The following is a 14,366-nucleotide window of genomic DNA, read 5'->3' as shown; positions in this document are numbered from 1 at the left end:
TTTCCACTACCCAATACTCAGGAAATTGGAGTTGCTGCTCTAAGGTGAGGTTTTATGTTTGTTTTTTGTTTTCCATAATGATGGGTTTCATATGGGAACCACTGCACAGTAATAAGGCACCAGAGATTAGAGATATAAATTAGCTTAGGCATTTGTCCCTAGTTAAGCTTCTCTGGAGAGCTTTATCCAGTAGTTTGATCCACATGGTTTAAAAGGGGATTCATTAAGCCGGATTCTCCCAGTGTCTGGGTCCCTCTCCGGTTGTATTTTCTGGACCATTGGCTCCTGACTCACAGAATACTGCAGTTGTAACTCTCTCATTTGCTCTCCAAGGGCCCGGAAAAGTGGGTGGAACTTCCCATGGTGCCTAAATTACAACCGCAAAGTAGAATCTAGAATCTATGGTTGTGCCCTCCTAATGGATTTATCCTCCAGCTCAGTTACAACACATTTCTCCATGGGGGAGAGAGAGAGAGATCTGAAGCAGAAGGGATTTGTGAGGGTTGTGCTAGGGTTGACCTTTTTTTGTCATCCCAGATAGTGTACATGAATCAGAGAGGCGATCTCTGGGCTGGATTAGATGACACTGGTAGGATTTTTACGGAGATTCCTTTCGATATGCACCTGCATGCTCACAACTGCTGCAATGGAGGTCTTTGGATTACCTCCACTCAAATCAATCAGTGGTATTTATTAAGCATTTTCTGTGTGCAGAGCACTGTGCTAAGCCATTGGAAGAGTACAACAGAGTTGGTTGACACTTTCCCTGCCTGCAAGGAGCTTAGAGTCTAGAGTCTCCATAATCCAAACTCCTTTGTCCTTTCTACTGTTATTTTGATCTGGGAGATGACTGGGGATTGAAATTTCATGAGCTTTCAGGCGGCTCCCAAAGCCCTCCTTTTAAGGGGCCCGCAAACAGAGGGAGAGTGAAACCTGATGTGGCATCACGCTCAGTAAACCACATGCTGGACATTAATGAGTCACACAGAGCAGAAGCGGGAGAGATGCCTACTTGGAAGGTGAGGATTCTCCAACCTCATGCCCGCACCTGACCACTGGCTAAATCCAGGCAGATTCACCTCTTTCCTTTCTGAGGGATTGGCTGCTTTAACAATTGATTGATTTAACATTCAGTGCTGTGTACCGGGTTACAATGCTTGGAATACTCAAGTTATATTTGGGACAGGGGGGCGGGGAATATCCTAAGGAAGCAGGTTTTCCAATCAACTTCCTTTTTCTTTCTTAAATCTACTCCAATCAACTAGCGGGGAAACACTGGGCCATTCTGGAAACCTCACAGAGCCCCCCGTGTACCGAAAGGTGATTTTCCGAAGCTACCTCGATAGCACCTTCACAACTCCGGATCTGCGGGGGGAGTACGAAGAGCATCTTGGAATCCTGGGCCCCGTCATCAGAGCCGAGGTGGATGATGTGATAAAAGTAAGATGGGTTTAGAGCCTCGTGAGGGTTGTAATGCTGGAAGAGGAGCAGATATTTCAGATGGGTTACATTTCTCTCCTTGTAAGACCCTGGAAACCTCAGTCAATTCTCCTATAACTGGTGTTGTGTTCCCACAGAACCTCACATTAACAGAAAGCCTGAGTTGAAGGATTAGTGCCTCAAGGAGGAGACAGTGAAAAACACTGAGAAAGAGCAACCAGAGGGCTAGAAAGTGAACCAGGAGATAGCAATGTGTTGGCGAAGCTGAGGCTAGATAATGTTTCAAAGAGAAAGGGGTGGTCCACAATGTCAGAGGCAGATGAGAGGTGGAGGAGGATTAGGATGGAGTAGAGGTCATTGGATATGGCAAGAAGGAGGTCATTCGTGACTTTGGGGGGGGAGGGGGAGGTTTCCACGGAGCAAAGGGGGGCAAAAGCCTGGTTGGAAGGAGTCAAAGAGAGAATTGGAGGAGGGGAATTGGAGGCAGCCAGTGTAGACAATTCCCTCAAGGAGTTTGGAGAGGAATGGTAGGAGGGAGATGGGGCAATAACTGGAGGGAACCGTGGGGTGAAGGGATTTTGGTGGGAGGATGGGGATACATGAGTGTGTTTGCAGGCAGTAGGGAAGAAGCCATTGGAAAGTGAATGGTTAAAGATGGTGATGAGAAAGGAGAGAAGAGATAATAATAATGATTACAATTACAGTACTTGTTAAGTGCTTACTAAGTGCCAAGCACTGTTCTAAGCACTGGGGAAGAGACGGAGCAAGTGTTCTGCTAAGGTACGATAGGATGAAGTTGGAGGGAGTAGATTTTGAGAGGAGGTGGGAGATCTCTGGTACCACTGGGGAAGAGATGGAGCAAGTGTTCTGCTAAGGTATGATAGGATGAAGTTGGAGGGAGTAGATTTTGAGAGGAGGTGGGAGATCTCTGGTACTGAGAAAGATGGGAGAGTGGAAGATTTTGCACACAGTATATGTTCAATAAATAGTAATGTCTTTTGGCTTGATTCTGCCATTTTGATCAGGAGGCACTGCCACGCTGATATCTGGTCCTAAGAAATGGAGTGGGATGGGACCATCAAATCTCCCTTTGCTGTCTCCTGTGTGATTGTCTTGGGATTCTCCATTTGGCTTTCCAGGTCCATTTTAAAAACCTAGCGTCCCGGCCTTATTCTCTCCATGCTCATGGGCTTTCCTACGATAAACTCTCAGAAGGAAAGAGCTACGAAGATGAGATGCCTGAGTGGTTCAAAAAGGACGATGCCGTGCAGCCAAATAACAGTCACATTTACATATGGTTTGCCAAAGAGAAGTCTGGGCCAGAAACCAATGAATCGGCCTGCCGGATATGGCCATATTACTCTGCTGTAAACCCGGTAAGGGGATCTCCGGAAAGAACCTCAAGCACAGATGTGCATTTCCTAATATACCAGCTTGGAATCCCTGTCCATTCCCTGCCAATGGGATAGGGAGATGAGGGAGTTTTCCTTCTAGAGTTCCCAAGACCCATTTTTTCCCCTGAGACTTCAGGAAAGTAAGCTGGGCCCTCAGTATGTTGTAGGCCAAGGGTCATCATGGGGGACCTTCCAAATATGGTGCCTTGACAGCCCTTCTCAGAGATGGTCATCATGGAGATTTTCTCACATGTGGCCACGTTGCTGCTCGTCTCAAAGATCGCTGCCATGAGTGTCCCTCAGGAATGGTGGCACCGGGCTTTTTTCAAAGAAAGCAGCACAACAGAAGTGGTTCACTACCAGGGCACGAATCTGGGATGCTCCAGTCGAGCACCGAGACTGTGAGCCCGTTGTGGGCAGGGAATGTGTCTGTTTATTGTTGCATTATACTCTCCCAAGTGCTTAGTACAGTGCTCTGCACACAGTAAGCACCCAATAAGTACAATTGAACGAATAAATGAATGAGGGGCAGCCTTGGGAGTACCATGGAAGCAGGGAAATTCACTTCAGTGGAAGGTTGTGTGTGCAACCAGTGCGATGGAGAGTGGGAAGGGCGGCCCTCTTGACCTTCCCTCAAGACAGCCACGTCTGATGTTGGCCTTGGAAATTTGCCTCCCCCATGCAAGGCTGCAGGAAATTCCCAGTGAGCCAATGCCTGAATGGGCCAATCAGAGATCCATCCGAAGTTAGTCCCTGTGAGGTCTGAGGCTAGCAGCAATCACCCAGAGAATCCAGCTGTTGAAGTAGGTTCTACCTTTGAATAAGGGCCACTGAATGGAGTCCTTAATTACTTGCTCAAGTGACCGCACATCCTCACCCTCGCCATTAGTTTGTTATTCATCAACTCATCTCGATGTGCTTTTTACGCAATCACTTTTTTCTGTAGTTATACATGGATAAAAACGTCACAGTGAAAAATTGACACCAAGAAAATGACTGCTTTCTCAGAAGGCTGGGAAAACTGGGAGTCTCATTAGGTTGGAGCCCTGCTGATTAAGCAATTAGGACTGAGTGGGGAAACTTGCCCTGCACTGAGGAGCCAAAATTTTCCCCTTTGGCAACCTAATGCTGACCTCAAAACTCCTTCAGCCTTGATTAGCCTCTTTCATTCCCTGCCTTTAGAGGAGGGTGAAGGGTGAGAAAGGCTTACTTTGAAGTGGATGGAGTCAGGTCAGAGGATGAACCAGAGAGGAGAAAATAAGCATCGATAAGCATCAGTCATGGCTGTTATTTTCCTAGGCAATTTCTTCTCAGTTCCTTCAGGGTAATCAGCGAAGGCAAAAGGGCCGTAACTGATACACAGAATTGTGATTTAGTAGCAAGAGCATGGCTCTGGGTGTCAGGGGACCTGGGTTCTAATTCTGGTTCCATCACTTTCCCGCTGGGTGGCCTTAACAGATACCTGTTCTCCCTCCCCTTTAGACTGTGATCCCTAGGTAGGACGCGGACTGTGTCTCACTCGATTAGCCACCATGTATCCCAATGCTTAGTGCAGTGATTGATACCTGTTAAATGCTCAACAGGTATATTGTTATCGAAACAATACAACTTGTTCATAATGTCTTCTAGGAAAAGGATATCCATTCGGGTTTGATCGGCCCCATCTTGGTCTGTCACAGAGGAACGCTTCGTAAACAAAGCACTCAGCCGCCTGACACCCGAGAATTTGTCCTGCTTTTCATGATCTTTGATGAAGAGAAGAGTTGGTACTCGGACCACAGAACTGGAACAGCGAAGTCCTCAGAAGATCCAAAGCCTCACAGATTCCACGGTATTTTTTTCTGCTTTGGGGTGGTCAGTATGGGGAGGTCTTTGGTCTCATGTGGAACAGGGAGTGTGTGCAACCTGATTATCTTGAATAACAATAATGATATTTGTTAAGCACTTACTAGGTGCTAAGCACAGTTCTAAGCGCTGGGGTAGATATAAGGTAGTCAGGTTGTCCCACATGGGGCTCACAGTCTTATTCCCCATTTTACAGATGAGGTATAACTGAGGCACAGAAAAGTTGAGTGACTTGCCCAATGTCACACAGCTGACAAGTGGCAGAGCTAGGATTAGAACCCACAACCCCTGACTTCCAAGGCTGAGCTCTTTTCACTAAGCCATGCCACCTCTACCCCAGAGCTTAATAAAGTGCCTGTCACTTAGTAAGCGCTTAATAAAAACCATTAAAAAAAAGTTAATCTGAACAGGCTAGGAAAAAGGAGAATTTCAGGATGAAGGGGTCTTTCAAAGAGGTAGCATTGTGCCCCCCCAAGGGGAGTCTGATGGGTAGGGAGGGAGAATAGGAAAGAAGAGGGTGAGGAAGGGGCATCTTAGTCCTTCTAACCTACTGGATAGCACAGCTGAGCTGTGCCCTTTGCCCTTGTGATGCTGGGTCTCTGGCCGGAGAGCGGGAAAGAAAGAGGGTGGTAATTGGTTTGAACTGCTAGCCGTCTACTGATGCTTGCCATCTTCCAGGTCGCCACGACGGCCCAAGTCAGCAGGATTTTTTTTCCCATGACAGCCACACTCTGTTCATACTTCATGCTGCTGCCCGGATTATCTTTGTCCAGAAACGCTCTGGGCATATTACTCCCCTCCTCAAAAGTCTCCAGTGGCTACCAATCAATCTGCACATCAGGCAGAAACTCCTCACCCTGGGCTTCAAGGCTGTCCATCACCTCGCCCCCTCCTACCTCACCTCCCTTCTCTCCTTCTCCGGCCCAGCCCGCACCCTCTGCTCCTCCACGGCTGATCTCCTCACCGTACCTCGCTCTCGCCTGTCCCGCCATCGACCCCCGGCCCATGTCATCCCCCGGGCCTGGAATGCCCTCCCTCTGCCCATCCGCCAAGCTAGCTCTCTTCCTCCCTTCAAGGCCCTACTGAGAGCTCACCTCCTCCAGGAGGCCTTCCCAGACTGAGCCCCTTCCCTCCTCTCCCCCTCGTCCCCCTCTCCATCCCCCCATCTTACCTCCTTCCCTTCCCCACAGCACCTGTTTATATGTATATATGTTTGTACATATTTATTACTCTATTTATTTATTTATTTGACTTGTACATATCTATTCTATTTATTTTATTTTGTTAGTATGTTTGGTTTTGTTCTCCGTCTCCCCCTTTTAGACTGTGAGCCCACTGTTGGGCAGGGACTGTCTCTATATGTTGCCAATTTGTACTTCCCAAGCGCTTAGTACAGTGCTCTGCACACAGTAAGCGCTCAATAAATATGACTGATGATGATGATGATGATGTTCTCTTCCAGCGATCAATGGGTTCGTCACCTACTTGCCAGGACTGAGAATGTACCAGGATGAGTTGGTGCACTGGCACTTACTAAACATGGGCAGCTCTCAAGACCTCCATGTGATCCACTTTCACGGCCAGACCCTGTTGGAAGGTGGAACTCAAGCGCACCGGTTGGGGGTCTATCCCCTCCTGCCAGGTATTATTATGATGATTATCATTGACTTTTATTAAAATCCTTATTATTATTATTATTATTATTATTGTATTTGCTAAACACTTTGTACATGTCAAGCACTGTACTAAGCGCTAAACTACACCCAAGATAACCAGATTGGACAGTCTCTATCCCATGTAGGGTTCACACTCTAAGAGGAAGGGAAAGCAGGTATAGAATCCCCATTTGACAGTTGAGGAAACTGAGGCATAGAGAATCAATCAAATCAGTCAGTGGCATTTACTGAACGCTTACTGTGTGCAGAGCACTGTACCTAAACACTTGGGAGAGTACGCGATAATGGAGTTGGTAGCCACGTCCCCTGCTCACGATGAGCTTACAATCGAGAGAAGTTAAGTGGTGTGTCACAAAGCAGGCAAGTAGCAGAGCCAGGATTAGGACTCTCATCCCCTGACTCAAGGACTCGTGTTCTTTGTGGCTTAGTGGAAAGAGTATGGGCTTGGGAGTCAGAGGTCATGGGTTCTAATCCTGGCTCCACCATTTGTCAGCTGTGTGACTTTGGGCAAGTCACGTCACTTCTCTGTGCCTCAGCTCCCTCATCTGTAAAATGGGGATCAAGACTGTGAGCCCCACGTGGGACAAACCTGATCACCTTGTCTCTACCTCAGTGCTTAGAACAGTGCTTGGCACACAGTAAGCACTTAACAAATTCCATCATTATTACTATGATTAGTAGAACACACAGCTCCACTAGGCTATGCTGCTCCTCAGTTTCTATGGTAACAGTCGAAGTTATGGGGAAAAATCCCTCGAACAGGAATCGGGAGAAAAGGTTCATCCAGTAGTCTGAGCCTTCCTTCCCTCCCTCTGTGACTATGAATGCAGTTGATTATTATTAATAATAGTAATAATGCTAATTATTACTATTAGTAATAACACTAATAATGGTATTTGTTAAGCACTTACTGTGTGCCAGGCACTGTAGTAAGTGCTGGGGTGGACACAAGCAAATCAGGTGGTACACAGTCCTTGTCCCACGTGGGGCTCAGAGTCTCAATCCCCATTTTACAGATGAGGGAACTAAGGCCCACAGAAGTGAAGTGACTTGTCCAAGGTCACACAGCAGACAAGTGGCGGAGCTGAGATTAGAACCCATGACTTTCTGACTCCTAGGCCTGAGCTCTCCTCCAAGTTCAGAACAAGAGAAAAGGAACTTAAAATTTTAGGAGTTTCCTTCTCTTTAAGTGACTAACCTTTTGTCATCCTCTTTCCATTTTAGGTTCATTTCAAACTCTTCAAATGAAAGCAGCACAACCTGGTTTTTGGCTTTTAGAGAGTGAAGTAGGAGAATCACAAAAAGAAAGGATGCGAGCCATTTTCCATATAATCAATAAAGGTATTGTGCACTGAGGAATAGTTTCAAAGCCACTAGTGGTAGTAGTAAGAATAACGGTATTTTAAGGGCTTACTCTGTGGGAAGCACTACTCTAAGCACCGGGGCAAATACAATAATTATAATAATAATCATCATAATTATTAAGTGCTTACTGTGTACACAGTTACGTGCCAAAAATTGTCCGGCACATAGTAAGCTTAACAAATACCATTATTATTATTATTATTATTATTATTATTATTACTCCTAAGCACTGGGTAAATATATGATCATCAGATCAGGCACAGCTCTTGCCCATACAACAGACACAATCCCTGCCCACAATAAGCTTACAGTCTGTAGCGCTTTACTAAGCACTTGGGACAATCCAGTACAACAGAGTTGGTAGTCACGTTCCCTTCTCACAATGAGCTTACAGTCTCCTGACCTAAATGCAGCCAAGTAGCATTTGTTAGGACTGGACATTCATCTCTTTCCTCACTTTCCTCACTCTCCCATCACTCATAACCCAACCGAACCAAATCCACAAGTAGCAATCCAACTGGATGGGGAGAGAGTCATTTGGACATAATGGGTGCTCCTGTGGCTGAGAAAAATGGAAATAATTCTGATTTGGTTGGGAAGCAAATGAGCAGGATTGGAGTGTACGGAGAAATGGGCCAACCGAGGCAGACAAATGGGATTTAATTTAGGCCAAGACCTGTGAAGGGTGTCTCAGCACTTCTCTGGGCAGAACCCCAGGGCCAAGCCCTTAGTACAGTGCTCTGCATCCAGTAAGCGCTCAATAAATACGACTGCATGAACTGAATGAATGAATAAATGCCAAGACGGATGGCAGGGGGCTGGTCAGATCTGGGAATGAGGCAATGCCAGGAGCTGGGACTGCCAGCAGCCTCCAGAGACCAAGTTGAAGGAGCCAAGATGTACTCCAGGTCTAAGGAATGGCATCTCATAGATTAGAGCATCATCTATTAGCAGGATTTAAAAGGAGCACAGAGCACTTCAGCCATGCAAAAGGCCAAATACCAGATGACCATCTAGCATATATTCTTCAAACTAGAGAAGCAGCATGGCTCAGTGGAAAGAGCATGGGCTTGGGAGTCAGAGGTCATGGGTTCAAATCCCGGCTCTGCCAACTGTCAGCTGTGTGACTTTGGGCAAGTCACTTAACTTCTCTGTGCCTCAGTTACCTCATCTGTAAAATGGGGATTAAGATTGTGAGCCCCACATGGGACAACCTGATCAACTGGTATCCTCCCCAGCACTTAGAACAGTGCTTTGCACATAGTAAGCGCTTAAAAATACAAAAATAATTATTATTATTGAAAATACAAATGAATGCATTGAAAAAATGGCCCCCAAACCATCAAATAGGCTATATATCACAGTCCCTGAAGAATAGAGAGCCCTGGAGGGCACTCTGCAATGGGAAGCAGTATGGCTTAATGAATAGAGCATGGGCCTGGGGGGGCAGAAGGACCTGAGTTCTAATCCTGGCTCCCCCACTTGTCTGCTGTATGACCGTGGGCAAAGCATTTCACTTCTCTGTGCCTCAGTTACGTCACCTGTAAAATGGGGGTTAAGAGTGTGAGCCCCATGTGAGCCTAACCTGATTAACTTGTATCTACCCCACCACTTACAACAGTGCTGGGTACAAAGAAAACACTTAACAAGTACCACAATTTTTATTATTATAAGGAACCCCAGATCTTGGGTACAGCAAAAGGGTGTTTCTCTAACAGGCACCCATCCTCACTGGGGGCACTGCAGTTTGTAAAATTACTGAACTTAAAACAACATCCCTTCCCAGAGATGAAGAGCTTTCATTTAATTCTGGGCCAGAGAACATTATTCAGAATGGGTTCCCTCTTTTTGCAGACTGCAAGAGGCCAATGGGATTAAGCACTGGAACTATATTGGATTCACAGATCAGTGCATCTGGACATCACAGTAAGTGAGAGCCCCTATCCAGGTGACAGATTTAGAAAGGAACACTGAGTTGTGATCCTACCCAAGGGAGTCAGCAATGAGCCATGAAAATGACTGATTGATCGGTCAGTTGATGGTATTTTTGGGGTGCTTACTATGTGCAGAGCACTGTACTAAGCCCTGGAGGAGATACAAGCAAACCAGGTTGGCCACAGTTCCTGTCCTAGGTGGGGTTCATAGTCTTAATCCCCATTTTACTGATGAGGGAACTGAGGCACAGTGAAGTTATTTGCCCAAGGTCATCCACCAGGCATTAGAACCCAGGTCCTTCTGACTCCCAAGCTCATGCTCTATCCACTAGGCACATCATGGTATAAGATGTGGTATCCACATTTTATAATCTAGTGATGGAGAAAGACACTAAAATAAATTACAGGTAGTCCAAGATGAAGCATGCATGGGAATCAGTATAAATGGGTTGGATTTTTTATTTTTTTAGGCACTAGAGCCCTATTCGGTAAGGGATGGTTAGGACTTGGGTAGAGGCCAAAAGAGGAGAGCAGTCAAAGATGACCTTGGGCCTTCAGGCTACGTTGATGAGATAGAATGCTATCGCTGACAACCGATATGTGCGATGAGACTTGGGTCACTAAAAGACTTCTCCCTTTACCAGGCTGGGTTTCATGCCTGGAAGCAGGAAGAAGAGAGGTTGACATAAGCATATAGGATTGACTTACTATCCACTTGCCCATATTTTTTTTTGGCCATCTGAGATCTTTCCGTGCAGTCTCTCTTTCTCTGCATCGGTGCAAATTTCTGATTTTTTTTTCACCTAGGTAATTGGGAGCCTAAATTGGCAAGATTAAACAAAAGTGGATTTTACAATGCTTGGAGCACAGAAAAGTCCACTTTGAGTCCTCCCTGGATACAAGTATGTCAGCAGCTGGCTTATTAAGGATCACATCTGTACAGAGCTCTGCCCATAGTAGGCACTCAATAAATACGATAGAGGGATTGGATTCTGGTCTGAACCCTGATCCCTCTGTGAGGTGGTCTCGTGGGACCGATGAGGTCCGGGGAGCTCAGTATGTGTTGGATGCCTCTGAGGAAAATCGGTGGTTGTCCGGCTGATGGGGAGGATTTGTCCGGGATGTATCATGAGGTTTGAAATGGAGGCAGTGGGTGTCCTCACTCAATCATATTTATTGAGCCCGTACTTTGGGCAGAGCACTGTACTAAGCGCTTGGAAAAGTACAATACAACAATAAACAGACACCTCTCTTGCCCACAACGAGCTTAGCGTGTCCTCAGAGGCCGCTGGGTTTCCGTTTGTTGTAGATCGACCTCCAGAGGGAAGTTGTCCTGACGGGGATTCAGACCCAAGGAGCCAAGCATTATCTCAAGTCCTACTTCACCACCCAATTTTATCTGACCTACAGCACGGACAAGAGGAGATGGAATACCTTCAAAGGGAAGAGCACTCTGAAACAGCAGGTCAGTTTACACAAGATGAATTGAGACAGTTTGCTCAAGCGCTTACTTTTTGCAGGTGTCTGAAGTGAAGGCTCTCATTCAAAATTAATTATTTAGCATTAATTGAGCTCTGCAGCAGGTGCTTTAATTTACCGACAAGGGGAGGTGCACAATGAACTCAGAACATAAAGCGACTGTCGTCCCTATCTGTCAATGTGAAAACCGTATTCACTGGGCAGTAATAAAGAACATGCTAAATGAACGGGCTCCACCATTTAAGAGCTTGAACTCAAAGGGACAGATGGTGGATATGTTCTTTCTCTCTGTAGTAAAGTATTTTGTTTTCATTCTAGTGCAATTTAGATGTAATGTGACCTCTTTTTAATGGCATAGCCTATTTTTCAAATTTCTCCAGTTCACTTGTTGTCTAGCAAATGTACCCAAGAGACTCAATCACATCTGATGTACAATACAGTGGCGCTGCTATTGATATAAGTATCTGAACCTTTCCACTTCTGGTTTTAATGAGCTGAACCACTTCGCTTTGGATTAACCTGTTCCTATGAATGAATTACCTAGGGAGACTCACGCGACGTCTCTCCTTTTTCCTTTCAACTAGAGCTTTGATGGCAATTCCGATGCCTCTACAATCAAGGAAAACAAGATTGACCCTCCTATTGTGGCTAAATACGTTAGGATCTATCCAACTCTCTACTACCGGAGGCCTACCTTGCGTCTGGAGCTGCAGGGCTGTGAGGTACTGGGTAAGGAATGCGGGACCTCTTTGTATTTCTAGACAGGGGAATGGACCGACTGTCCTTGCGAAGATACGGTTCCATGACTCCTTTCCTGACGGCTGTCCTGACAGGTTGTTACACACCCCTGGGAAAGGAAAGCAAGGAGATAGCCAAAGCTCAGATCACAGCCTCCTCCTTTAGGACGTCTTGGTGGGGGACTGCATGGGAGCCTTCCTTTGCCCGCCTCAACGAACAAGGCCAAGTAAACGCCTGGCAGGCTGAGGTAAAAACCTAAGAATGCCCAATCTCAAAGCGCCCGGGAAAGGAATCGGAGACAGTTCATTAGAGAGGCTGAAATGGGTTTGAGCAGCAGCCCATATTTACTGAGCACTTCCTGGGGGCAGAGCACTGTACTAAGTGCTTGGGAAGGACCATCCTCCCCTAAATAGCCTGAATTCTGTTGATGAATTGATAACTTAGGGTTATTCAAGATGGGATATACTGTAATTGCATGTGTTTACAAATCATTCAAGATCAGTGATTGTTTCTTGAATTAGTTAAGTGTCTTTTTTGTTGCTTTTTAAGTCCAGTGACAACAACCAGTGGCTACAGATCAACCTGCTCCAAACCAAGAAGATAACAGCCATTGCAACCCAGGGTGCCAAGTCTCTCAACAGTGAAATGTTTGTGGAGACATATTCGGTTCTTTACAGCGATCAAGGCTCACACTGGAAACCTTACACAGAGAACCTTTCTTCAGTGCCAAAGGTGCAGTCTGAATGGTGCCCAGTGCAATGGGGGATCAGAAAATGGGTATCGAACTCCAGCTCTGCTACCGTGCTGACCCAATCACTTCTCTTATCCTGCCATGACTACTGCATCGGCCTCCGCCTTGATCTTCCGGCCCCCTGCTTCTCCCCGCTCCAATCCAAACTTGGCTCTGCTGCCGGATCATTTGATCAGTCCGTATCTCCCCATTTCTTAAAAACCTCCATTGGGCAGGGATCATGTCTACCAACTCGATTGTTTTGTACTTTCCCAAGCGCTTAGTATAGTGCTCTGCACACAGCAAGCACTCAATAAATACCATTGATTGGTTAATTGCTTTGTTTCAAGATCAGCAACATTCTTACTTTATGTCCATTATACCTCCCATGGAGAGGGATGGACAAGTGTTGACTTCCCAGACTAAGCCCCTTCCTTCCTCTCCCCCTTGTCCCCCTCTCTGTCCCCCCATCTTACCTCCTTCCCTTCCCCACAGCACCTGTATATGTGTATATATGTTTGTACGTATTTATTACTCTATTTTACTTGTACATATCTATTCTATTTATTTTATTTTGTTAGTATATTTGGTTTTGTTCTCTGTCTCCCCCTTTTAGACTGTGAGCCCACTGTTGGGTAGGGACTGTCTCTTTATGTTGCCAACTTGTACTTCCCAAGCGCTTAGTACAGTGCTCTGCACACAGTAAGCGCTCAATAAATACGATTGATTGACTGATTGATTTAGCTCCTAATTGACTGTGGTATTTTTTAAATGCTTAACTGTGTGTCATGCACTGTACTAAGCGGTGGACTAGATCTGAGATAATCAGATCAGAAACAATCCTGGTCCCACATGGGGCTTACTCTCTAAGGGACAGGAGGAAGAGGCCTTAAATCCCCATTTTACAGATGAAGAAACTGAGGCACAGAGAATTGAAGTGACTTGCCCAAGGTCACATTCATTCATTCATTCAATCGTATTTATTGAGCGCTTACTGGTGTGCAGAGCACTGTACTAAGCACTTGAAGGAACTGGGTTCTAATCCCAGCTCCATCACTCTTCTGCTGTGTGACACTTGTGCAAGTCACTTCACTTATCTGTGCCTCAGTCCCCTCATCTGCAAAATGGGGATTAAGCTTATGAGCCCCATGTAGAATAGGGACTGTGTCCAAACTGATTACTTTGTATCTACCCCGGTGCTTAGCACAGTGCCTGGCACTTAGGAAGCATTTAAAAATACTTTAAAAAAAGAGTTGGGCACATACTCATGTTATGCTCTTACTAAATTATCTCTTGTCTGGTTTTGTTTTCAGATTCTCCCTGGAAACATTAACACTAATGGACTTGCCGTGAATTATTTCAATCCACCGATATTTTCGAGGTTTATCCGTATCATCCCTAAAACATGGAATACCAGGATCGCACTTCGAATAGAACTCTATGGCTGTGACATTTACTAGTGCTTTTCAAACCCAGGAGAGGCAGTCAGTCTATCTGATAGTGGATTTGCTGCAGACCTTAAATATTTTCACTGTTCATATCATTTACTTGTCCATTTTCTGCTTTACCTATGAATTCAGTGTTGATAGGTGTCACTTCTCCATTAAATGAGAAATTACTGTCCTGTTAGTATTCAATCATTAATCAGTGGTATTTATTGAACGCTTACTGTATGCAGAGCACCCTACTAAGGGTTTCGGAGAGAATTCATTCATTCATTCAATCATATTTATTGAGCGCACTGTATTTATATTAATGTCTGTCT

At 45.6% G+C, this 14,366-nt stretch overlaps 1 protein-coding gene across 1 annotated transcript in view; it reads left to right on the top strand.

The window, feature by feature from the left end:
• Positions 1-14,163, top strand: part of F5 (coagulation factor V) — a 41,235-nt gene extending 27,072 nt beyond the window's left edge. Inside the window, exons 14-25 of the mRNA XM_038757868.1 lie at positions 1,266-1,440; positions 2,580-2,816; positions 4,464-4,665; positions 6,142-6,321; positions 7,580-7,696; positions 9,575-9,646; positions 10,462-10,556; positions 10,964-11,119; positions 11,718-11,862; positions 11,967-12,118; positions 12,421-12,603; positions 13,915-14,163. Coding sequence (XP_038613796.1) covers positions 1,266-1,440; positions 2,580-2,816; positions 4,464-4,665; positions 6,142-6,321; positions 7,580-7,696; positions 9,575-9,646; positions 10,462-10,556; positions 10,964-11,119; positions 11,718-11,862; positions 11,967-12,118; positions 12,421-12,603; positions 13,915-14,061 — 1,861 coding nt within the window. The 3' untranslated portion in view covers positions 14,062-14,163. The remainder of the gene's footprint in view (positions 1-1,265; positions 1,441-2,579; positions 2,817-4,463; positions 4,666-6,141; positions 6,322-7,579; positions 7,697-9,574; positions 9,647-10,461; positions 10,557-10,963; positions 11,120-11,717; positions 11,863-11,966; positions 12,119-12,420; positions 12,604-13,914) is intronic.
• The last annotated feature ends 203 nt before the right edge of the window (positions 14,164-14,366 follow it).

Source organism: Tachyglossus aculeatus, chromosome 16, assembly GCF_015852505.1.
Source record: "Tachyglossus aculeatus isolate mTacAcu1 chromosome 16, mTacAcu1.pri, whole genome shotgun sequence".
NCBI lineage: Eukaryota > Metazoa > Chordata > Mammalia > Monotremata > Tachyglossidae > Tachyglossus > Tachyglossus aculeatus.
Note: the sequence above shows the minus strand (reverse complement) of the source record. Positions and strands in the feature narration are given on the sequence as shown.